We start from the raw sequence: 23,100 nt of genomic DNA, 5'->3' as shown, positions 1-23,100 counted from the left end.
AACAAAAAACTGATTAATTCATAAGTACGCAAGAAAAGAGGAGAAAGAAGAAATGGATGTGACAAATAGAAAATAAACAGAAAGATGACGGCTTCAACTCTTAGCAGCTCAGTAATTACATTAAGTATAAACAGGCTACACACCCATTAAAAGGCAGAGACCGTGAGATCAGACTAGTTCTAAAATTCTGTTTTAAGGTAACATTTTATCTTACATCTACCTTAAATATAAGAATACAAAAAAGCTGGAAGTAATACAAGAGACACTGAGGTCTGCCACACACAGCACTTCCCCCACAAAAGTCAGCTTGTTCTAATACCATAGTAGCCTTTAAAGCAAGAAGAAGTGCCACAGCCAAAAGGCAACACTTCAAAACAGGGTCAAAGCAACAGGACTATCTACACCAGCAGGCTCTAAACCAGCAGTTCTGAGTCACCTGGGAAACTGGAAACCAAGGGCCACTTTGACAGCTAGTGGTTCAGCCCTTCAGGTCAGCTGCCTAAGACTCGGTGGCCTCACACTGCTGAAGGGCTATGGGGTGGAAAATGGATCTGACCCCAGGCCTCCAAAGGGCAGCCAACATGCTAGGAGGAGGCAGACGGGATCCCATCACCTGGCAACAGAATGGTGGGCAATGGGAGCCAAGGCAGGAGGACCCTCCACAGCCCAGCGTGCCTGCCTGCGGGCAGCGTGGCCCCAAGGATAGCTGCACACTTCCAACTCTGCCCCATGTGGGGCTCCAGTGCCCAGCTGGGTGAGTGCTGACAGAGCCAGGTCGAAGCCAGGGCGTCCAGACAGGGCTCAGCAATAGGGAGCCATGGAGTGTTGCAGGGTCACAGGGTGGACAGGGAACAGAGAGTCCTCAGGAAGAGCAGGGCAGGTGGGAACACGGTGTGCCCCTCCCATCTCCTCAGGGTGCAAGTGAGGCCAGTGAGGACGCACAAGTAACGTGAGCACTGCGTGTGACGCGCTCCCCCTGCCGTGGCCACAGAGGACCACAGGGCGGGACTGAGCACAGATACAGTGTCAGATGGGTCTGGATTCAGCTCCAATGGGGACAGCCTGGGTCTGCGGCTCAGAGGCTGTGGGCACGGTGCTGGGGCAGGAGCACTGAGATGCCAGCCTGCCCACACCTGGCCCGGGCTGAGCCAGGCCACTCTGCCCCACTCACCCGTCCGTTGGCCTCGCCCTTCCACCAGCCCTGATCTCCGCCGATGCGACTGTAGATCTTTACCATGTCGCCTTCCCGCAGCGAGAGCTCCCGCATGTCCCGGGCAGCGAAGTTGTACCTGGCCACGGCCGTGCCAATGACACGGGGCGTGAACACTGTTGGGGGAGATGGGCAGGGTCACACAGTGGGCAGCGGGGCCAAGCCTGGTACCTGGCCCTCTGCGCGCAAAAAGGTTCTGATGGCACAGACTGCTTTCCAATTCCACCCAGACCGACAGGCCATGGCCTCTTAGAGCCTCCCATGATGGCACTGGGAGCGGGTGCCAGCCACAGTGGGGGCCGTCGCAGCCAAGTGTGATCACGGGATCAGAGCAGAGGCTGGTGTTCTGACCACTACAACTCTCGCAGGACCTCCCCCTGCGTGCCTGGTGCACCAGTGTCACCTGGCCAGCGGTCAGCTGAGTGACCACTGCCCAGCTCGCAGCCTGCACTCTGATGGAGCCTCTGAAGCCAGACCCCAGGGTCCCGGGGCCCGACTTCCAGATCCCCAAACCAAACACGGACACCTAGCTAGACCAGCTCAGTGGGGGACCCAGGAGTCCTGTGAGCAGGGGACGATGTCTGTGATGGAAGGGACGCACACAGCGGCTGGGAAGGGGCTCTGACTGGGGCAGCGGAGGGCCAAGCCGTCGGGGCCGACTGGGACCCCGTCCCCCGACCTCCAGGGCCCACCCAGTGAGGCCCGCCCGATCTGCGCCTGCCTTCACCCCAAAGGTGACCGCTACCAGACCTACCAGAGGTGACCTACCAGAGGCAGAGCTCTCGCAAAAGGGGGGAGGGACAGCGGCCGGCAAGCTGGGGAGTGGCCGTGGGGGTGCGCGAGCCTGAGAGCTGATGGCAGCGAGGGGGGCATGCCCAGCCTGACCGCGTCCACGGCCCTGCCCCCGTGGCCGGCCCTTCCCTTCCCTGGCCCTGGCCCCTCGGCCCCGCCCCGTGCCCGGCTGCGGGCAGCTGCAGGCGGGGGCTGTGGGCCGGCAGGCAGCGGGCCGGGTCCCCCCACGCCCCGAGCACCAGCGGTACCTGACCAGAAAGGAGCGGAGGAGCCCTGAGAAGCAAAGCTGAGGCCCTGAGGACTGAGAAAAGAAAAGTTGTAGGAGGCACAGGAAGCTGCAAAGAGGCGAGAAAGGATGTGAGAGCCGGTGCGCTCCGGGCGCGTGCGGGCAGGGCGTGGGGTGCGGGGGGGCCCGGCCGGCGAGGGGCAGCCTGACAGCCTTGGAGCAGCCCCTCCCTCCGCCTCTCTGGGCCTGTTCCCTGGAGAATCTGGACCTCCTCCTGGCAGGTGGGCTGCCTCCAGGGTCTCAGAAACTACTCCTCCAAGGAGCCGGCCCAGTGCACACCGGTGCTCGCTGGAGGTCCACAGTTCCTCTCCCGCCCTGCTCTGCCCAGGCCGCTGGGGACGGGGGCTGGTGCAGCGGACAGTCATGGGCTGGACTTCCAACACTCTAGGCTCGCCCTGCCTCTAACTCCAGGTGGGTCTAGAGCCAGGTGTTCTCCTATCCTGGGCGGTGAGCCCGGCCCGTGGATGGAGGCACCAGCTCCGGCTCCCTCACGGTGAGGGCCTCAGGGGGCTGGGGTGCACAGGGAGGGACCTAAGGACAGATGGGACCTGCCCTGCTCTCTGGGCACAGGTACCAAGCCCCAGAGCAACCGCCAAGAGCCCACACGCCCCACCTGTCCTGTGGACCAACCGGGACACTGCGGCTCAGGAGGGTGCCTGTGATGGGCTGGGGGGCCTGAGCCACTGCTCCCAGGGGTCGGGACTGGGCAGGGGCTCCTGGCGTCAGTCCCCCAGAAAGCGTTCCTCAAGCTCAGGGATGTAGTGAAAGCCAGGGCCATGGGAAAAGGGCAGACTGGTCACGTCCAGGTGAGCACTGGCGTGCCGGGCAGGTGTGGGCATTACCTGGGGACCGGCTGGAGGCCCTGGAGGCCGCGCGCTCCTTGGACTTATAGGGGTACTTGAGCGTGGTGTCCAGCTGCTTGAAGCTCTCCTTGAGCGAGTGGCACTGATAGTACTCCACCAGCTCCTGCGGGACACACGTGCTCACTGCTGCTGTCACTGCCTCTGGGAAGTCCTCCCAGGAGCCCTGGCCTCCCTCTCCCGCCTCAGTTTCACTTGGTACTCGTCCTCTCTGCCCAGCACCCCTTCCAGGGCGGGTGGTCCGTATCTCAAAGACCACCGAGCCAGCGTTTCTCTCCAGCTGCCGCTCAAGGAAAATCAGGGGTAGCCGGGACCAGCACTCAGAGGCTCGGGGCTGCTCTCTGACGGAGAAGCCTGAAACCCCACGCGTCCGACAGCAGGGAAGCGTTCCCCAAAAGAACAGCGGGTGCTGGTGACCGAAGGCCGCGTGGCTACCAGCCCGGGGAGCAGAGAGTTGTGCCAACGGCCAAGTCTATCGCCTTGAAAAGCTGGCTGACAGCTCAGCATGGCCAATGGTTTTGTTCGAAAGCCGTGGCAAAAACCATACCTAAGCGATTCTTCGAGGTCGGGAGGACTCACCCTGGAAGGTTCACACTGGGTTTTGGGGTGGGAGACCATGGAAACATTTTACTTTGTGCTTTTCTGCGCCCACAGTGGGCCCTCTAAGGGCTCAGGGGCTCGAGTCGGATCCTCTCGGTCCTTGGGATGCTCACAATTTAGAAAACGCACAATAGGTCTTGCTTTAAAATCACATTAAGGTGGCCTGTGCCTGCCTTCTGGCTGGGAAGGGGGCAGTGGGGGTGCAGGATGGGCCCTCCCCTCACTGTGCACCCCGGGGAAGCCAGGAGTCCCGACGCGGGGGCTGTCCCGAGGCCTGAAACTATCCCAAGGAGCCTCCAGACGCATTTCCCTGGGTCTTCCCCAGCGACGCAGAAGCCCCTCAGGCCCTGGTGCTCCGTGAGTGCGGCCTGCTGGGAGCTCGGTGCGGCAAGCCACTCCTCCTCGGTCTGGTGGTGGAGGGACCCGGGCCCTCCCCTGACCCCGTGGCCCAGGCCACGGGAGCCACAGGACCACATACCAAGAGGCTTTCAAACTTCTTCGCTTCCGTGATGTGGACCCAGCTGTCCTTCTCGACCACCTTGATGTGCTTCACCTCGTCGTGGAACCTGGTAAAGGGTCCAGGCCGCTGAGTCACCACTCGGGCCAAGTCCCCGCCTGCCAGGGCTGCCCCCGCCATCCTCACCTCCTGGGCTGGCGTCCTCCGTTCAAACGTGACCTTCAGAAAAGCCTCCTCATGCCCCCTCCTCCCCTAATACCACTCTAGTCCTCACCGCAGCTACCAAAGCCAGACAGACCTTGCCAGAGAAGGAAACACCCCAGCACCACTGAGACTCTAGACGCGGAAATCCTCAGTAAGCCCCCGGTGGACTGATTCTCTGCCCTGTGCGCGCCTACAGAAACCTGGTATCAAGGAGTCTGGGGCGCCTGGGGGACTCAGTGGGTTGAGCCTCTGCCTTCGGCTCAGGTCATGATCTCAGGGTCCTGGGATCGAGCCCCACATCAGGCTCTCTGCTCAGTGGGGAGCCTGCTTCCTCCTCTCTCTGTCTGCCTACTTGTGATCTCTCTGTCTGTCCAATAAATAAATAAAAATCTTAAAAAAAAAATCTACCACAATGATTTAAAAAAAAAAAAAAGAAGGTGTCTACACCGCACCCAGCGGGCCACTCCAGAATGCAAGGCTGGTTTAACCACCAGAAATCCACTAATGCAACAAACAACCAGCAAATATTCCCACGCCGGCTGGCCAGCGGCCCCTCCTGGGGAGGGGGGTATTGGCCGACCACCCAGTTTCTCCGGGACTTGAAGTTAGCAGAGGCGTGGGGTGCTCACCCCACCCCCAGCTCCCGGACGGCTCTCAGCCCTACAAGGCAGCCCTGCAGGCCGGGCCCCCAGCAGGTGCCGCATGAACTCCTATCAGGTGAGGGACGTCTCTGCCGCTTCCTGGCTTGGTGCCAGCCTGCTGCCCGCACCACGGACCGGCCCCACAGCCCGCACTCCGCTGCCAGCCCCTCACCTCTCAGGACATCCCTGCCCCACTCAGGCACTGTACTTGCGTGGGCTCTGCAACCTAGAAAGCCGTGGCACCAGGCCCACCCCGAGGCTTCGGGCAGGGCGTTCACACGTGTCCCCGGCCTGCGACCCTGTGCAGACCCACTGTCAGCTTTCATCTCCAAAGTGTCCTGCTTCAGGCAATGAAGTCCACAGCCACCCCAAACCCATGGGGGCATGGGCTCGTGGTCCAGAGTGGCCCCGGGGAAGGGGTCTCCCTACCCCCCCGGGACCACCACGTACTTGATGCTTATGGCAAAGCGCTCCGCCTCGGCCGGCCGCTCTCTGATCAGGTAGGTCCCGCTGGCGTGCGATTTGAGCAGGTTGTCCGTCTGCTGCCTCTCCATGTTGCCCGCAAACCTAGCAGGGGGACGAGGCCAGGTGTTAACAGGGCGCCTCCTGGAGGACACCCGGGCCTCTGCGACACGCTAACCTGAACCGGGAGCCATGGAGGGCGGAGGACGCTGAGCCCCTGTAGGGGGGCGCGCACGGGGTGATATCATCCTGGGGAGGAATGAGGCCCCCGACCTCAGCCCGGCCCCGGGGGTTTTCTACAGAACCCGATCTGCAAGTGGATCTGGAAAAGCCGGTCCTAACGACACACATGGGTGTGGGGCTCTGACTTCTGGGGCTACACGTGGGAGTCCGCGCTCTTCTCCGTTAACAGGTTTCGGACAGACTGACGGACTGCTGCCTCACTGACGGGCAGCCCAGCCCAGACACAGTCAGGCGAGGGCCACCACCCCCTCCCAAACAAACCCCTCCCACGGCACCACCCGCCAGGCCGACTGGGGACTCGGATGCACAACACGCAGCTGGGCTGGAACCCGCATCGGGAGATGAACTTGTCTGTCACTCCCTCCCATGCACGTCACAGGCCAGTCCTGTCCCTTGACCCCGGACGTGAGTGCAGGGCGCATGGCACCAGGGGGATGGAGCTGCGGCATATTGGGCTTGGAGGGGGCGGCCAGGCGCAGGGGTGGAGGAGGCCGGGACCCCGAGGGTGCGGCTGTCACACCACTGGGCATGGGATGAGCCCTCAGATGGAAACCCCGAGGCCAGACACCCCCAGAGAAGGGGTTAACCACACCTGAGCTGCCCGTGGCTCCGTGGCCACTGCAGGGCACGGAGCACAGGGAGTCATGACCACCTAGGCCGGTCCCTCGTCCAAGACAGTGTGGGGGACAGGCAGGGGAGCCATAAAAGCCCGCCCCTCGAGCTGACCTGTTCTGTGACTCGCTCCCAAAACGATGCCCATCAGGCTCTCGTTAACCAACCACTCAGGTTCTCATCGAGCTGCCCCACGCAGACATGCATGATTTCAGGTTTGGCCCCACTTTCCCTATATTTTCTATGATGAAGCTCACGTAAAAAATAAAGGGGGAGCTTCATTCTCCCACGATAACCCGATGATCTGTTTTCACGATGGGGAAAACCTGCCTCCCCGGGGCCCCGGTCATAGGGCCGGCCAAGACTCAGCCATCCCCAGACACAAGCGTGAGGCAGCTGGGGCCCCCACTCCGCCTGCTCGCAGGCTCACAGGACCACCGCGACCCCCCCACTCACCAGGGGTAGGCGGTATAGTCGATGTCGCGGGATGGCGGCCGGCTGACGGGTGGCTGCGGGAGAGAACGTTCAGGTTAACGTCCCACGGGGGGGCTGTCCCGAGTGGGGCCGGAGCGGGCCTGTCATGATCGGGACCTGACCCTCGGGCCCAGCACGGGCTGCCGTGGCGTCTGTGGACTTAGCCCCAGAGCCCTGGCGATCCCAGGGGGTTTGATGGACTCTGCAGCGACCAAAGGCTAGGGCACGGGTCCCCAGGGAGGGGTGACCGAAGGCTGCAGGAATGTCCCAGCAGAGACGGGAGCACAAACTACAGCGACAGTTCTGTGCCACAGACGGGTTCACGGACCCGGGGGCCGGTGTCCTCTTGTGGGCAGTGACCTGTCCTCCAGGGGTCAGGCCACACGCTGGCCCAGCAGCCGTGAGACCCCACCCCGTGCCCTCACCAGCCAGAGCCCCTGACCCTGGCCTCCCCTCACTGTGCCACAGGCCAGGCAAGGCCTCGTGGACTGCCTGGCCCCTCCCACCCCATTCACCATGTGGGGAAACTGAGGCCCAGGGCAGGGATGGGACCTCCTCTGTGGTCTGGTCCCCTTGACACGGGCAGATGGGGCCAGAGGCTGGCGGGGCCTGGAGGGTATACCAGGGCTCCTGTGGTGTCCCCTACCCCCTCCTGCTCCCTCTGGAGAAATTTCCCTCTGGCACTTTTAAATGCCCTTTCCAGAGGGCGGGTGGGGTGATTCCATGATTCGCGACTGACGGCTTGATGCCTTTTGTTACAGGAAGGTTCACTCCACACTACTCAGACGAAAGGCCTTTTTTCCAAACATGCTGAAGTCTAGCTCTGAATCCTAATGTCCAGGGGGGCACTCTCCCCTGTAAGTTTCCCCTTTCTGTAAGGCCAGAAGACTGAGTCCCTAAAATTTGAAGAAAGGCAACATTTTTGGTCTTCTGTCCATTACAACTGCTGCAGAAATGCCCATTTTTGTGTTTCTAGAACTATGAAAAATGCAGCACCCAACGAGCTGAGCCCTTCAGGCCAACGGCACCCCCTGCCCCTCGGCCCCCCGGCCCCCAGCTCCGGGGCCAGCTCACGACGGCCACCTGGCGAGGATGTGCTGAACAAGCCAGATGCCCGCGTGGCCCCTCGGCCTCCCTGCCACCATGCTCCAGAAGCTTCTGTGGGAAGTGCTCACCCTTCCGTCCACGGGGCAGGGCTTCACGGATGAGCTAGGAAAGTAGCCTGACTTCCTGGTTTGCACCAGCCGACCCTGGAAGGAGACAGACGATGGGGGCCAGGCCAGGCCAGCGGGAGCACGTGCGGAGGGCAGAGCCTGCGGCTCAGCTCACTCTAAGGACGGGGTGAGGGTGGGTCCTAGGACGAGCCCGTGCCGCAGCACCCCTGCTGTGGCCTCAGCTGACCTCCTGACCGCCGGGCCGGAAGGCTGGGGGCGCCCTCACTTCACAGATGAGAACACTGAGGCCCAGAGAAGTAGTTGAGAGCCCCGCCCCCCGCTGCCCTCCAGTCCTCGCGGCAACAGGGCACTTCTCAAATGGAAGGGGTGCGCCCACGGGGGAGGGGGTCGGATAGAGGCCTGGGAGGGTCTGCAGGGGCCGGGGCTCGGCCTCTGCTCCTCCCGTCCCCTCCCCCAGTCCTCCTGGCAGTTCCGCTTCGGCCTCCCCCGTGCACGCCGGCAAAACGTCTCTGCAAGGCCACGCAGGACCAAAGGCTTCCTGGGACACGTGAGCCGGGGAGCCAGGCCACGGGGGTCAGAGTGGGACACTTTGGACCGCAGACCCTCCTCCCTCCAGCGCCTTCCAAGAGTACCCAGTCACGCGACGGTGTGCTCTAGCGCAACAAACTCATCAGGAAGCAGGTAGTGACGAGGGACCATCACGAAACAAGTGATGGCAGTCACGGTCACGGCAACACCAACAAATATTCACTCTAAGCAGGTCTCCGTCCCCTTGGTCGGCCAGGCTGGGCCGAGCACCCCGAGCTCCCGTGGCACCACGCGGACCCTGTGGGTCTCGGGGCCGGGCAGGTGGCGCAGGAGGGCTCCGCCGCTGAGGGGCTGTTCACAGAACGGGGTCGTGGCTCCGAACTGTAACCAACCCGGACACGCGCTGTGTCCACGTCTGTCTCAGCTCTCCCACATGGCACCTCCGGGGGGGAAGGCGGTGGGTCTCAGTCACGGTGTCTCCCCCACCCCACCCCGGGGCCGGCATGAGGCCTGACTGCCCCGTTGCCGCAGGAGACACACGGGAGGGGACGCTGGGCTCCTCCAGTGAAAGCAGACACCCCGAGGAACACAGGGCTGGGGAACCCCGGACTCTTGCCCGGGAGGGAACTCCGGTCTTACCGGCAGCCTGCCCCCCTCCACCGCACGTGGTCTCATCCCCAGACCCGCCCCTCAGGGCCCCGGGACCCACCTCCCACCACTGAGACTCGGGGTCGCCTCTCAGCAGCTCGATCACGTCGCCCGTCTGGAAGGTCAGCACTGGCTTCCCCGGGGGAGCCGGGCTGCCGTGGTAATTCTGCACAGTCACCATCTTGGGACCTGTGGGCACAGGGCAGGATGGGGCCCACATTCGGAGACTCAGCCCTGGCGGCAGCCCGCGCGCCACTGACCTCGGCCCCGGAGGGCTCTACATTCTTCTACATTCTTCCCGTGAGACTCTAGGTCCCCTTGGTAAGTGTCATAAGGAAACCATGGGACTAACGGATTCGGGGCCTGTTACGGCGGCGGTCATTTACTTCAAGTGGCACTTGCCGTGCTTCCCCAGCCCCCGTTCCAATCTGCGACTGAGTCTGTGTGTGGAGCAGGACACGGGGTGCCCCTGAAGGCAGAGATGGGAGGCCAGAGCGAGCGAGGCCCTGCTGGCTGGGGTGGCTCCAGGGCTGAAATGGGGGTCCTGGCTGGGCACCCCTGGCCTGAGCACTACTCTGATCCTGCCAGCTACATGTGGGCCCGTCTGCAGGCTGGTCGTGACACGCGCGTCCCCTGGCCACAGTGTGGCTCTGGTTTTGCTTCCTGACGTTCCGGCCACGGTGGCCCGGCTCAGGCTGCGGCTCGGCCTGTGATGCCTTCCACCCTCGACAGCCAGAAGCCACGCGGACGTGGGGAGATGGGCAAAGGGACAGCAGCGGCTTCTCTGAGGCCCACCCTGTGGGGGGGGGGTTTCCTGGCTGCAGCCCCCCCCGCTCCCAGAAGGACCCTGACCCTCTCCATGCTGGGCAGTCATCAGACACTACGACGGCCCCCCGGGGACGTGGCCGCAGAGAGAGCACGCTCCCTGGGAGCCTGGAGCCCAGAAGGCCGGGTGAGGCTGGGAGGTCACAGAGGCCCAGGCCCGAACCCCAGAGTGACCATGGACCTGGACGGCAGCTGAGAGGGGCCGAGTCCCACAGACTCACCAGGTCCTGCTCCGGAGGCGTCCTGTGAGGGTAAGGACAGACCACAGTGATCAGGGAGGGCTGCCCGGGCACTGACACCCCTGTCCGCCCCCTGCCCCCATCCCCCGAGAGAGAAAGGTCGAGGCAGGAACAGGGGGAGGAGAGGGACACATCGCAGAGTCCCACGGGCAGCTGTGACACGGCCTCACTCTGGGACAGCCCCTCCCCTACTCTTACCTCCACCCTCCACTTTGGTGCCCTCTGTTGTTCTGGGACATGTATCCATTACCACGAACTCCCACCTCCTCCAAGAAGGCTACCCTGACTATGCCAGCCCGGGGAGGTCTCCATGCTCTGAGCCTGGGGCTTGTCCTCTATCTGGGACACGTACTGCTGCCTGCAGGCGAATGCTAGCTCCTCCCTCCTCCCTGAGGGCGTGTTTGTACCACACACAAGCCTCAGCAAACACCCGTAAGTGCCGGTCACTTTGACTGAACCCCACAGTGGGGACGTCTGCCCTAAGTCAGCCCTCAGAGGGCTCTCGGCCCCATCAGGATGGGGGCTGGTGGGTGGACGGCTGTCACAGAGCTGGGTACCCACAAGCCTGGGGCAAGCAAACAGGTGGGCAGCCGGGCCAAGGTGACGCGGTCAGGGCCTCCTGTGACACGGGGACCCACTTCTACTGAGGGCCGTGAAGGAAACTGAAGGCCCCAGGTGAGCACCAGAGGCCCCTGTGGCCAGCAAGGGCGGCCGCGGGCCCAGAGAGATCAGGAACAATAGAGTGTCTCTGGCTCGGGGATGCAGGGCTGCGCGGGGTCAGAGTGGCGGGAAGGGAGCCGTGCGGAGGACTCACCAGGTCTGCAGGGGAACCTGAAAAGGAAGCATGTGAGGTGTCACCACCAAGGCCCCGAGCTGGGGGGCCCCACCCACAGGAGCCCGGCCGGCGACCATGAGCGTCTCTCCACTCTGCCGGCACGTTCGGAGCGCGGGCTGTCAGGGCTCCCCGGGGAACACAGACGGGCAAAGGGGTTTCCTGCCTGGGCTGACTCCGCTCCGATGGTGGCAGGTGCCAGAAATCCCCGGGGGAAGGTGGGCTCAAAGGCAAGCCTCCCACGCCTGATGAGGGACGCCTGCCACAGGCCTGCTCCCAGACACGGGGCGCCTCCGCTCGTCCGATGTCCCAAAGATTCTTCCAGCCTGCCTTGGGGTGCCCCCGGGGAGGAAGCAGCACCCGCTCGGCCCCAGCCATCCAACCAGCGGGGCTGCCACTCCACCGCCGGACTAAGCAAGGACCACAGTGGCTAACGCGCGTGGCTAATGTGACCATAACGCCATGCGACACGGTGGCAGACGGCTTTCGACAGACGGTTTCTGACAGCCCCTACGGCCCCGTGGGCACTGGGCGGGGAGGAGCAGCGCTGTCACCGGGGCCCACAAGGAGGGCAGCAGCAAGGCTTCCCGGGGAGAGGCTGTCTGGGGGCGTAGCGCCGTTCTGGGAGAGCCGGCTCTGGCGGCAACGGTTAAAGCGGACGTGCTGTGGGTCACAGGCACTGCCCGGAGCCCAAGCCCAGCACGGACCGTGAGAGTGCTGGACCAGCACGGAACTTTCTAGAATAAAACCAGGTGCCCACTGCAGTCTTTTAATGACGTGGGGGAAGATGTCCATGATAACTTCGACTTATAAAAGATACGAAATTGCCCGTAATTGCAGGCATGATGAAAAACGCACGAGCGTGAGAACAGACTGGGTGGGGGGAGGGGCGCGCCGGAGACCGGCAGTCCCGTCTGGTGGCATCGTGAGTGGACGATCAGCTCCTTCACTCTTCTCTATGTTTCCCCAACTTTCTATGGGAAATGAGTATTTTTAATAATCAGGAGACTAAAAACCCAAAAGGTTCATTCCACAACAGAAAATTTGAAATATATCACAACACCATATTTGGTTATTTTTTTATAAGTTTGGAGGTGATATTTATTTTCTCCTTTATTCAATTTCTTTTCTTTTTGTCCCCAAATTTTTGGTAAGTAATTATGTTGCTTTTAGGATCGGGAAAGAAAAAGACAAAAAGGAACTGTCCCGTCGCCCATGAGAGGGAACGCGGCCGCCAGAGGGCAGTATCGACGGGCAAGGCTGAAAAGCCGCATTTCTGCCCATGGGCTCTGGCCGGGATTTCCAGCCCAGAGGAGGTCCCTGGCGCAGAGGGGGCTGCGTCAGGCCTGCGGCCGGAGGAGGGGGTCTGCCTGACCTGTCGGACCCCCCTCCCAGTCGGGGCGCCGGGCCAGGGGTCACAGTAAATGAAGAAGGGACAAAATCGTCTCTTCTGTGGGAGGTGTGTGGGGAGGAGCGGGCCTGACTCTGTTGTCCATCTGCCTGCAGACAGCTGACCCTGTCTCCGAGGGCAGCTTCCCCGAGCATGGACACAGGGCAATGGACTATCTCAGGGGCATATGGGAGGATCGGGGTGCCCACATGAAGTGTTGGGGGCAGAGCTGACCCTCGGCAGGTACCCCGGCTCCCAGGCTCACGCCGCAGCGTCCCCACCTGATCCAGTGCTCAGCCAGCCCTGCCTGGGGCGGCTTCGAAACCTTCAGAACCGTCTTGGGCTTTCTGGCTGCCCGTCCAGCTGTTGCAGGCTGGGCGCTCCCCAAAGGCCTCTCCCCCAGAGAAGCCCGGGCAGCCTGGATGTCAGTGGGGCAGGCTCAGGTCGCCTCCCCTCCCCGGGCCTCAGCTTTCCCCCGACACGCGGGCATGAACAGCACGGGAGCCCTGTAGGTGCCGTGTGTGCGTGTATGCATGTGTGTGGGTGCCCAGGTGGGCACACTGACGTGGCCGTAGCTGTGGCTCAGGAAGGCCAGACCTGTCTGGGTGCAGGAGAACCAGGGGTAAGGAACAGTCACGACCGGCATCGCTCTGTGATCAGAAACCATACAACTGCCATGAACATTCTGTGCTCGTCTGGGGGCGGAGGCCCTACACGTTTAAAACCAGAAGGGGACCAGGTGCAAAGAGGCAGAGAAAAGCGCGGGAGCTCCCCGGTGAGGAGGGAGCACTACGGCAGGCGTCCTCCCCTCTCTGGGCCCTGGTCTTTCTCATCGGGTCCCTGCCCTGTGGGGTCTCGGTGGTGGGACAGGAAAATGCGCAAAGAGGGTCAGACCAGAAGCAAAGCTCAGGGGCAGCTGCGAACCAGGGGGCCCACAGCTCGGGGCAGGTCACGGGCGCCGTGTCAGCCCAGGGGCTCGCGTGCGGGGGGCCGGGCGGGGACATACTCACTGATCTTACAGGGAGGCGTCACTTCTAGACACTCCTTGTGTGCCCCGACCCCACACCTGGTGCACAGGTAGCCCTGGTAAAAGGTGCCCCTACGGGGGTGGAGTGGGGGGAGGACACGAGCACGACTGTGAGCCAAGGGCATGGCCCAAAGACCATCAGGCCCACCTCACCATCTGCCCCACGGATCGCCCGACCCTCGAAGCCCTGGTCCCCTGAGACCCTTGCCCTCTTGGGTGGCCCAGTGCCGGCTCCCCTCCCAGACCTCTGCTGGCCTTGCCATGCTGCTGTGCACAGCAAGACTGGGGCACCCGCAGGGACAGCCCCCTCCCTTCCCAGCTGGATCCAAAACCCCCAAGGGCCCGGATGGTCGGACACTGAAGGGACACCCCAGCCCCTCTGGGCCCAGCACAGGGCTGGCCTGGAGGGCGGAGGGGCAGGGCAAGGGGGACACAGGGCAGACACAGCACCAGGCTCCCTGAGGGCAGGCAGGTAGGGGCCGGGCCAGAGGGCTGCCTCACCTGAGGAACATTCTACAGGCTTTGCAGTTGGTGGTCTTGTCAAAAGTGTACATCTGGAAGCTGTGGTGGTTGGCATTGGCTTTGTCTGGCTTGATGTTGGACCTGACCGGAGGGAAAGAGACCCAGACGCCCTGAGCGACACGGAGCTGGGGCGGACCTGGGGGCCAGCCAGGCTCGGGGGCAGGCCGGGCCGGACGTCAGGAAGCCAGGCCTCAGGCTGGACCTGCCCCGACAGCCCGGGCAGAACGAGGGTCTGGGTGGGGGCTCGTGGGCGTGCCGCGCTGGCACGTGCTCCTTCCGGGAGGACGGTGGGGGTTTCTGGCAGACTTGCCGCCACTCAGCCACGTACCCTTAGGGATCTCACCGTGCACAAGCCCGAGATTTAAAACCTGAACCGACAGCGCGCTTAGCTCAGGGTGAGCCAGAAGGCTTTAGGGGACATGCGCTGCCGCCCGGCGTTCATCCACTCCGAACACGCCTGCGACCAGACGGTGCGAGAGCTGGATGCACGGGAGGCGACAAAGGCAGGCCCGACGGGAGACGCAGAACCCGAGGGTGCTTCCCGGGGGGGGGGCGCTCCTGCCCGGGGGCCCCCGGCCTGCCTGACCCCAGGACCCACTCTGGCCTCAGCGGCCAGTATGTCTGGGGACCCCAAGGATCCCTTCCCTGTTGGATGTACAGGGGCTCCTTCTAGATTTCGTGGGAAGAGCCCTGTGCCTTCACAAAACGGTGGCCGTTCGGCTGCCCATAAGGTGTGGGGGACGCAGGTCACCAGGCGTCCACCAGGGCCACAGCCGCCCCTGCCCCTCACTTCCTAGCTGGCCGCCGTGCCAGGCTTCGCCTCGGGGCCGCAGATGTCCCAGGGGAGGGGCGTCGGCCCTGGGCAGATTGAAAAGCAGTGAAGGTGCTACCCAGGTGAGCCTGGGTCTCGGGGTGCCACAACCCGTCTCGGTCTTGGGCATTTGAAATCAGCCCAGCCGGCGGGGGTGCCAGGGTGGCCATGTGTCACTCGCACACTCACATGGCCATCTCGAACTGCTCCATCCACTTCCGCTTCATGTCCTCCGTCTTGCAGAAGAACTGGAAGCCCTGCTTCCCTTGCAGGTGAATGAGATAGAAGCCGTAGGACCACTGCGGGAGCAGAAGGGGGCGGGCTCGCAGCTGGCCTACGGGGGCACGCGGACTCCCGTGCACCTGTGTACCAGGCCCTTGGCCCACCCCTAATGTGCACACGTGTATACGGGACACTCGTGACCACTTGTGTGTGCGCATGCGTATGGGACACTCGTGCACGTGCCTGTGCGTGCACACGTCCGTATGGGACAAGTGTGACCACACATATGTGTGCACACATGTGTATGGGACACGTGCCCATGCCCGTGTGCGCACACGTGTGTATTAGACACTCGTGCCCATGTGTGCACACGTGTGCAGCGGGTACTCGTGCTCATGCCTGCCCATATGTGTGCATGTGCGTGTATCACATGTGTGCACGCATCCCTCTAACGAGATGTCGCGGGACCCCCTCTCCCACCCATTCCAAGCTGTGCCCTCCGCTGAACTCTCTGTGGGCTCAGCAGGCCGGTCTGCGGGTCCCCAGGGAGCCTGTGCTCAGGGCCGAGGGGCCCTTCCGCCACCGTGGTCCACCCGCTTTCAGTTCCTAACTGGGAGCCTGAGAAACTCCCTGCTCTGAACGGAAACGACCACCAAACCAGGGCTGGGAGCGCCTGTGCCGGAGCCGGCCGCGGCTCCCTGGACCGCCCGCCAGGCCCGGACGCCTCCAGGAGTGTTCGAAGGGGCCTGGGAAGAAGAGTGTGGAAATGTCTGAGCTCGCTGGTGTTGGAGAAGATGGAAGGAGAAGGGAAGGAGGGAGGAGACGGGGAAGGAGATAAGGAGTGGGAAGGGAGGGAGGGAAGGGGGAGGGAGGGAGGAAAAGGGAGAAGAGGGCAGGAGGAGGGAAGACCGGAAGGCGGAGAATGACCGAGATGACACAGCCTGTGGTCCTTCGCCTCTGGGGAGTGGGAGAGGGCGGGGCCGGGGCGGGCAGGCGGCCCTCACGTCACCCTCTGCGATGGCAGCGAATGCACAGCAGCGTCCTGATGAGGGCACAGGGAGCAGGACGGAGGAAGAAGAAAGCCAGGAGCCTGGCCCTGCTCGGGCCCAGCCGGGGTCCCCACTGCCGTTCAGGCTCGGAACAGAAGGGCTGGCTGGGCCCTGAGGGGATGAAGGCAGAGGAGGAGGACCCAGGCGCTTACCATTTTCCCATGAGACTAGGAGGCATGAGGAGAGGGAGGAAAAGGGGAGACAGGTCATTAGGAGTCTCAGCCTGGCCCAGCGTCAGGTACCACAGCCCAGGACCAGCCACTGCCAGGGGCAAGGCTCTGCCTTCCAGAGGAGAGGGGCCAGAGGCCAAGACCCGGGAGGGACTGTGCCTACGGCCCCAAGCCTCAGGAGGTGTTTCCGACATCCGAATGTGTGAAATGTCCATCAGGAGGGTGGGTTGCGCGGGTCGCCCCCAACAGCCCTTCCGGGTGGAACCTGCATTCTGTGTTGTGAGCTCTCAAGTCCAGAGTCTGGGATTTTTAGCACATTGGCTCCCGGCCCCCAAATCTAGCAAGGGATGTACACAGCAGGTGCTCAAGCCCTGGGGCACAGTGGCCTCTGCTGAAGTGGGACTAAACCAGAGCAGGAGGCAGCCACACCCAGCATCCCTGGTCTCACCCCCAGCAGCCCTGGCCCCACTCCAAGAGCCACTGCCCACCCATTCCTAGCAGCCATGGCCCCGCCCCCAACAGCCTTGGACACCCCCCCAGGCTGGACATGGGAGTGGAACTCCCCAAGTCAGCCCTGCCCAGAGCCCCCATCCAAAGAAGGCTGCTTCCGGCAGGAGCCAATGTGGGCTGCAGTCAGACGGCCCCAGTGTAAACTCTGGCTCTCTCCGGAGCCACCCTGCAGCTCCTCCCCCATCCCCATGATGCCCACCCCAGGCAAGAGTCAAAGACAAAGGGCCAGGGACTTGGCACAGAGCTGGGTGCTGTCAACAGAAGGCACAGTGACAAGAGGGTGACAGAAGGAAGGCGGCCCCTTCACTGAGCAGAGCCACCAAGTCGGGGTCAGTGCTGACTTCCATTCCGGCTGACCTTGCTCTGGCAGCCACCCCGCAACTCCTCCCTCGGCCCCAGAAGGCCCTGCCGTCACCAGCAGGCGCCCCAGGGCCCACCTTCTTGACGTCCTTGTTGTTCATGGGGTCATCGGTCATCTTGTGGAAGAGCAGCTCGATGACCTCCTTCAGCTCGTAGCTGTAGCCTCTCCTCTTGCAGACGATGACCACCTTGTCGAACAGGAACAAGTACCTGGCCCAGCGGGGTGGCCAGGCGGCCGTCAGCCCTGTGGCCCATGCTCTGAGGCCCCGGGGCAGCCAGCGAGTGCCTGTGATGGGCGGCGGGAGGGCTGTTCCCTCTCCCAGCCTGAGTCCCATCCCGCTGCCTGGCTCAGCTGCCTACTCTGAGCCCCCAGCAGGTCTCAGCTGCTCCATACACCTCCTCCAGGAAGCCCTCCTTGGCTTCCCACCCCCATGGCTCAAGGTTCCTATGGGCTCCTCAGGCCTCCATGCTCCGTCCCCCCAGTGCGTGGGAGCCCCAGAGGGACAGGCCCCCTATCTACCGTGACCCCTGCCACAGCCCCAGGCCTTGCGCAGAGCAGGTGCACATGGAGGGCCCTGGATAAGCGGGGGCCACGCTGGCTCATGCGGAGCCTTCGCTGTCACCTGCCTGGGCAGTCCCTCGCAGGCACGCGGCCAAGAGCTCGTGTGGCCGCTCTGCCTCTGCCAGCCCCGGGGGAGCCTGGGAGCTCACAGGCCAGGGCTCTGGCTGCCCTCTAGCCCAGCCCAGGGCCATGGACAAGGCAGCCGCCAGCTGACGTGGTGGGGATCGTGTCTCGGAGCAGGGAGGAAGCGAGTGGAGCAGAAGCACACGGGGCTGAGCGGGCAGGTGGCTCTCTCCCCAGGAAAGGCTGCTGCCAGGCCGCTGGGGTGCGGGGCATGACTGCAGCCCAGACCAGCCCGCTCACCTGTCTTGCTTGGTGTGGTTCACAATGGACCGGACCTTCAGCTCCCCGTCGATCTTCGGCCTCCCGTACTCCTCCAGCTTCACTTGCTGGAAAGAAAGGGCCGGGCGGTCAGCCCCAGCGCCACAGTGGGGTCCCACCTGCCCCGCACCTCCACGGAGAGGAAGGGTGGCGGCCCAGGGCCCTCCAGGTGCGCTGCCCATGGACGCAGAAGGCAGAACCGGGCGAAGCGAGCAGACGGTTGCCGCCTGGGGTGCAGGTCGGGGTGGCAGAGGACGGCGGGGACGGGGGAACGGGACCCGCCCCAGCCGTGCTGCAGGAACAAGGAGTGATTGATGGCCTGGGTCATGGCAACAGGCCGCCCGTGTGTGGAGCCCAGAGCTGGGCCCCAGTAAGAAGGGCCAGACCCCAACCCTGGGAAGCCCAGCCGAGGAGAACAAATAGGGCCGATCAGAGGGCGGATGGGCGGAGCCAGGGGGCCTCCAGCCGGGCATCCTTCCCTCGGGAAGCGGGAAGTCCAAACCCTCTCTGGTCTGCTGGGATGCCAGACTGGCTTGTCTCTCCCCTCTGCTCTGACTCAGAGAAGGCGCGTCTTGACGCGTGCCCTGCATGGCTTGCAAAGAAACCGCCTACAGGGACAGGAAAGGGAAGAAGGGAATGTTCCAGCAGGCTGACGGGGCGGGGCCTGTGGCGCCATGACGGACAGTTCTCAGCAGACATCTGGGTTTTCTGAATTTTGCAGGAGCCGCTGGGCCGAGGCTGAGAGCAGCACAGCTCCAGGGTCACACACGGTGGGGTGAGTCCCCTGCCCAGCTGTCTGCCTCTAGGCCCCTGCTCCGTCTCCTCTGCCTGCCAAAAGTGGGCTGGGCAGACACCCGCGGGCTGAGCGTTCACCCTGCCCCAGGACAGGTCCACACCTGCTCGCCGCCACTATGTTCTTTTTGTTATTTAAAGAACACGATGACTCATATCTAGAAACTTCAAGAACCCCAAGACTTGCATCATATACCCCTTAGAAAGCATCGAGGATCCCCGGGGAAAACATGATCCCCGGGGGTTAAGGCCACGGCCAGGGTGCTGGGGCACCTCTATCCTTCCCCTCCTTTACACGCGGGCATTTCTAGCTCTTCCTAAAAAGACAGAACACTGGGATCACATCATAATGCTGTTTGCCCAAGCTTCTGTGTCGATGTGCCCCGGACAGACTCACCCAGACTCTGCCAATTCAGGGGGCCAGGCCGGGAAAGTGTCGGGGGCAAACCCAGCAGGCTCAGCCGGGTGACTCTGTACTCAGGCGACGCTCGGGGATGGATGTCTGGGATCCCCGAGGGTGGAGTGCACAGACAGGGGTGCTCAGTCCCTACAATGCACGGCACAAATCCCACAACAGAACGCGGCCCAGCTCCAGATGTCAGTGGTGTTGGGGTACAGAAAGCCTGGCTGGCACATCCAGCAGATCTGAGAACGCGCCACAGGCTGGCAGGGGAGAGCCAGAGTCTGGGACAACGCGGCTCCTCTTCCTGGCAGCCACAGTGGCTCGCCCCATGCCCCAAGCCTGAGCTTCTGATGAACCAGGCTGGGGAGCGGTTGTCAGAGGCCTCCGCCCTGACTAATGAAGGGAGGGGGAGGGGAGAAGCCAAGGGCCGTCCCGAGACAGAGCAGTCAAACCTTCCCCACTGTCCCTCCTGGGGAGGGACAGCAGAGCTCAGGGCGGGCAGGGAGCCTCAGGGTCCCCCAGGAGCCACAACCTTCTGTCCTCGGTCCAGGTCAGGGAGGGCGGGAGGGGGTCAGGACCATTCCTCCCCTAGTGCCTGCCCCTTGGCAAGAGGCCACCTCTGTGCATGGCTGCGCCTGCTTCCCCGACCCGGAGAGAGGAGGGTCCCCGCCGGCTTATTTAATACGGAGATCGTGGAAGTTACTTCTGAAACGTGGTGTGGAGCCCTAATTAATCTCCACTCTGGAGAATCGGCCACACTTACCAGGTTTTCTATAGAACTCTGGAACTCGCTGATTTTCTTCAGGGTCTCCTTGTCCCGTTTAACTTCGTTTATGTACATCGCTAAGTCCTGAAAGCAACGGAGGCGGCGGAGGGGTCAGCGGGCCGACCCCCACCCCCAGCCCCACGGTCAGGGCACCTGCCACCCACCACCGCAGCAGCAGGCCCTCGAAACCCCACCTGCCACACCGGCAAACTAAGACCGGGAACCGACCCTCACGCGGCGTGTCCGGGGGTGAGAGCCGAGCCGCCACCTCCTGGAACGGCGTCTCTCCGCCCGGCCGCTCGACCCCCCCAGCTCAGACTAGAAGAAAACAGCACCTCGACCTGAGCAGCCCGCTTCTCGGCTCGGGGGAACGGGCACCTGGCAGGCCCCGAACTCCCATGGAGCCGCGCAGACCTGGGTGACCTGGGTGACCCCGTGGTCTAGCTCTGGCTGTCCACACGCCGCTGCCCTCCCGCCGGCCACCAGGGGGCGGTGCCCGCAGCCCCCCCACCCCCACCCCAACCCCGGGGTGGTCAGCACCAGCCTGGGGGCTAGGGGACCCCAAGCCCTGTTCCGGAGAATCCCGCCGGAGGCACTGACTCCCCAGCAGGGCAAGCTGCCTCGGGCGGAATCCCTGAGCCAGGCCGAGGTGGGAGCGAGTTCTAGCCGGGCAGCCTCGGGCAGAAACGTTTCAGGATGGGCCTGGCTGGACAGCGATGCCAGGGCTAGGTTAGGGGATAGGGTCGAAGCCACAGATGGAGGCGGACCCCTGCCCTCTGGAAGGAGCTCACCCAAGAGGGTACAGAGGTCAGCATTCCCCCTGGGAGGTGCTAGGGACATTGTCGTCCCCCTGCCCAGCAGCAGCACGGAGGGGACCTACTCTGTGCTGGGCATGTGCCTGGCTGGGGCACAGGTGACCATGATCAGGGAGCAATGAGCACAAAGGGGCGATGGCATTATCCCAGCACAGCCATCCTCGAGGTGGGGGACAAACCTCCTGGGAAAGGTCACCTTGCAAAGATGGAGGGTGTGCAGGACACGGCCAGGTGACAAGGAGGAGGTTTAGCCCGAGCCCACAGAGACAGAAGAGGATGGGGCACATATAGGAGTGTGGGGGCGGCCGAGCCTCCCTGGGATTGAGGGCGTTAGTGGCAAACACAGCTGCACAGCCAGGCACATGGGAAGCCTTGGCCCGACTCAGGGGGCAGTGGGGAGCCAAAGAAGGCTTTAGAGCAAGGGGAGGGCACGAACTGAGCTCTCCTTCCAGGCTTGCAATGGATATAGTGGGGAGAGGAGAGGAGGTGGCATGGTGGGGTGGGGAGGGCATTTCAGAAGCAAAAGCCATAGACTGGGGCAGTGGGCAGCACGGGGCCAGACGGCCCAGACTGAGTCCAGTGCCTGGGACCTGGCAAGAGCCATGGTGGGCGGTCAGGAAAGCAGGAGGAAGGGACGCCCAGGGAAGTCGCCACGGGTCAGGGAGGTCAGGGACCTAGATGCTTGGGGCGAGTGCCTGAAGCCCCCACCACCCACCTTCTCTGCCCTGGGGGAGCTCCCACCCCTACCCCTACCCCCTCTTTTCCCCCCACCACTCTGCTCCTGTTGTCTTCCCAGGAAAAGCTTAATCTGTGGTGACAGAATGAGGCTTGTCAGCGAGTCCCGTTCCGGTCAAAGCACGCAGACTTGGTATGTGAAGCCCCACGCCGGCCCGGACCCTCCCTGCCTCAGTTTACCCACCTGCATGGCTTCCAGCGCTTCTTTGAGCTGCTGCCTCTCGGGCCGATCGGTGGAATGGCTCAGAAGTTCCTGCAGGGGCAAGAGAGACGTCCAGGTCCCGATGCAGACACGCTGCCCCCCCAGGCACAGGGTGTGGCTCAGAGCCAGGCCCTCAGGGTTACGTCCTCACCCGCCGGCCCAGGCTCCAGTTCAGCAGCCCAACCCAGCACAGACAGCAAGCCCTCACCCAGGGGACACACTGCTTCGCAAGGGGGTGTCCCCAGACCTGCTGGGGAACGGGGAGCCCTTTAAATCAGCATGAAGCCAGGCTCTGGGCGAACGGTGACGGGTGGACCCATGGCAGACACCACCGTCGCTCCCCAGGCCTGTCTGGCCATTTCCACCGTGGCTACCAGGAGGCTCAGAGACTGGGTGAAGTGACCCCCCACCAGGCCACTCTCACTCCCGATGTGGGGACATGTTTCTGTCTCTCAAGTTTTCGGCTCTCTCACAGATTTCCATCCCAATTTCCCTTTGTCCATTTCCGGTGAAACACCGTCCTGACGGACGCACACGGGCTGTGAGTACGGATTTGCTGGCTCCTCTCTCATGCCGGCCCAAGGGGGCCCGTCCCCGCCGCTGCAGGCGGCCCCGGAGCGTGCGCACGGACTCACCTTCAGGAGGAGGTGGTATTTGAGGACCCTCTGCATGGGGACCACCAGCAGGTCTTGAAGCTTAAACTTCCCGTCCTGGACCTTCAGCGTGCATTCCTGGTAACAGAAGAGCAGCAGGGGATGAACACCCCGACCCGGACTGCTGGACCCCAACGCTCCCATCCCGCAGCGGAGGCAGTGGGCAGGGGCGGACCTCAGCCCTGACCTGGGGCCCGGGTGTCCGGTCCCTCCCTGGCCCGGCTCCCCAAATGGGCAGCGTGTCCTGCAGACCCTTCCCAAAGCAGGTGCACGCAGACGAGCGGCTCCCCTGCAGGCGGGCAGGGTCCCACGGCCGCTCTATAGCCCAGGAGTCTGCAGTGGGCACCTGAGGGCTCTGGGATCTGGAGCCAGCCCCGGCCGGCCTCGGCATCCTCAGGGAAGCCCTCTCACACGAGGCAGGGCCACCCCCAGGAACCAGGGGCTCCCCACTGATTTCCCAGACACACGGGCATCAAGCATCTGCAGGGGACATGCCCCCCAGCACTGCAAGAGCAAAGGGTCCCTGCACCAGGATTCACCCTGGAAAGGTTGACCAGCTGGAGGTGACACGGGCATCCCAGCCTCGGGGAGCAGCTCAGCTGCCCCCGGCAAGGGGGATGAGGAGGGGGTCCTGGAGAGGGG

General features: G+C 63.4%; 1 protein-coding gene across 3 annotated transcripts in view; it reads right to left on the bottom strand.

Moving 5' to 3' along the window:
• VAV2 (vav guanine nucleotide exchange factor 2) overlaps positions 1-23,100 on the bottom strand; it is a 160,952-nt gene that overhangs the window by 4,851 nt on the left and 133,001 nt on the right. For 2 of the 3 annotated variants that reach the window (XM_047699271.1, XM_047699269.1), the window contains exons 10-26: positions 22,441-22,536; positions 21,788-21,856; positions 20,051-20,137; positions 18,075-18,160; positions 17,227-17,359; positions 15,028-15,137; positions 14,007-14,108; positions 13,489-13,577; positions 11,071-11,087; positions 10,239-10,260; positions 9,254-9,381; positions 8,017-8,091; positions 6,824-6,876; positions 5,501-5,617; positions 4,227-4,314; positions 3,131-3,254; positions 1,172-1,326 (exon numbers count right to left, since the gene is read on the bottom strand). In XM_047699271.1, the coding sequence (XP_047555227.1) occupies positions 1,172-1,326; positions 3,131-3,254; positions 4,227-4,314; positions 5,501-5,617; positions 6,824-6,876; positions 8,017-8,091; positions 9,254-9,381; positions 10,239-10,260; positions 11,071-11,087; positions 13,489-13,577; positions 14,007-14,108; positions 15,028-15,137; positions 17,227-17,359; positions 18,075-18,160; positions 20,051-20,137; positions 21,788-21,856; positions 22,441-22,536 (1,551 nt within the window). Of the gene's footprint in view, positions 1-1,171; positions 1,327-3,130; positions 3,255-4,226; positions 4,315-5,500; positions 5,618-6,823; positions 6,877-8,016; positions 8,092-9,253; positions 9,382-10,238; positions 10,261-11,070; positions 11,088-13,488; positions 13,578-14,006; positions 14,109-15,027; positions 15,138-16,261; positions 16,277-17,226; positions 17,360-18,074; positions 18,161-20,050; positions 20,138-21,787; positions 21,857-22,440; positions 22,537-23,100 lie in introns of all 3 variants that reach the window. The other variant, XM_047699270.1, reaches the window with a different exon arrangement.

Source organism: Lutra lutra, chromosome 13 (genome assembly GCF_902655055.1).
Source record: "Lutra lutra chromosome 13, mLutLut1.2, whole genome shotgun sequence".
In the NCBI taxonomy this organism is placed as follows: domain Eukaryota; kingdom Metazoa; phylum Chordata; class Mammalia; order Carnivora; family Mustelidae; genus Lutra; species Lutra lutra.
Note: the sequence above shows the minus strand (reverse complement) of the source record. Positions and strands in the feature narration are given on the sequence as shown.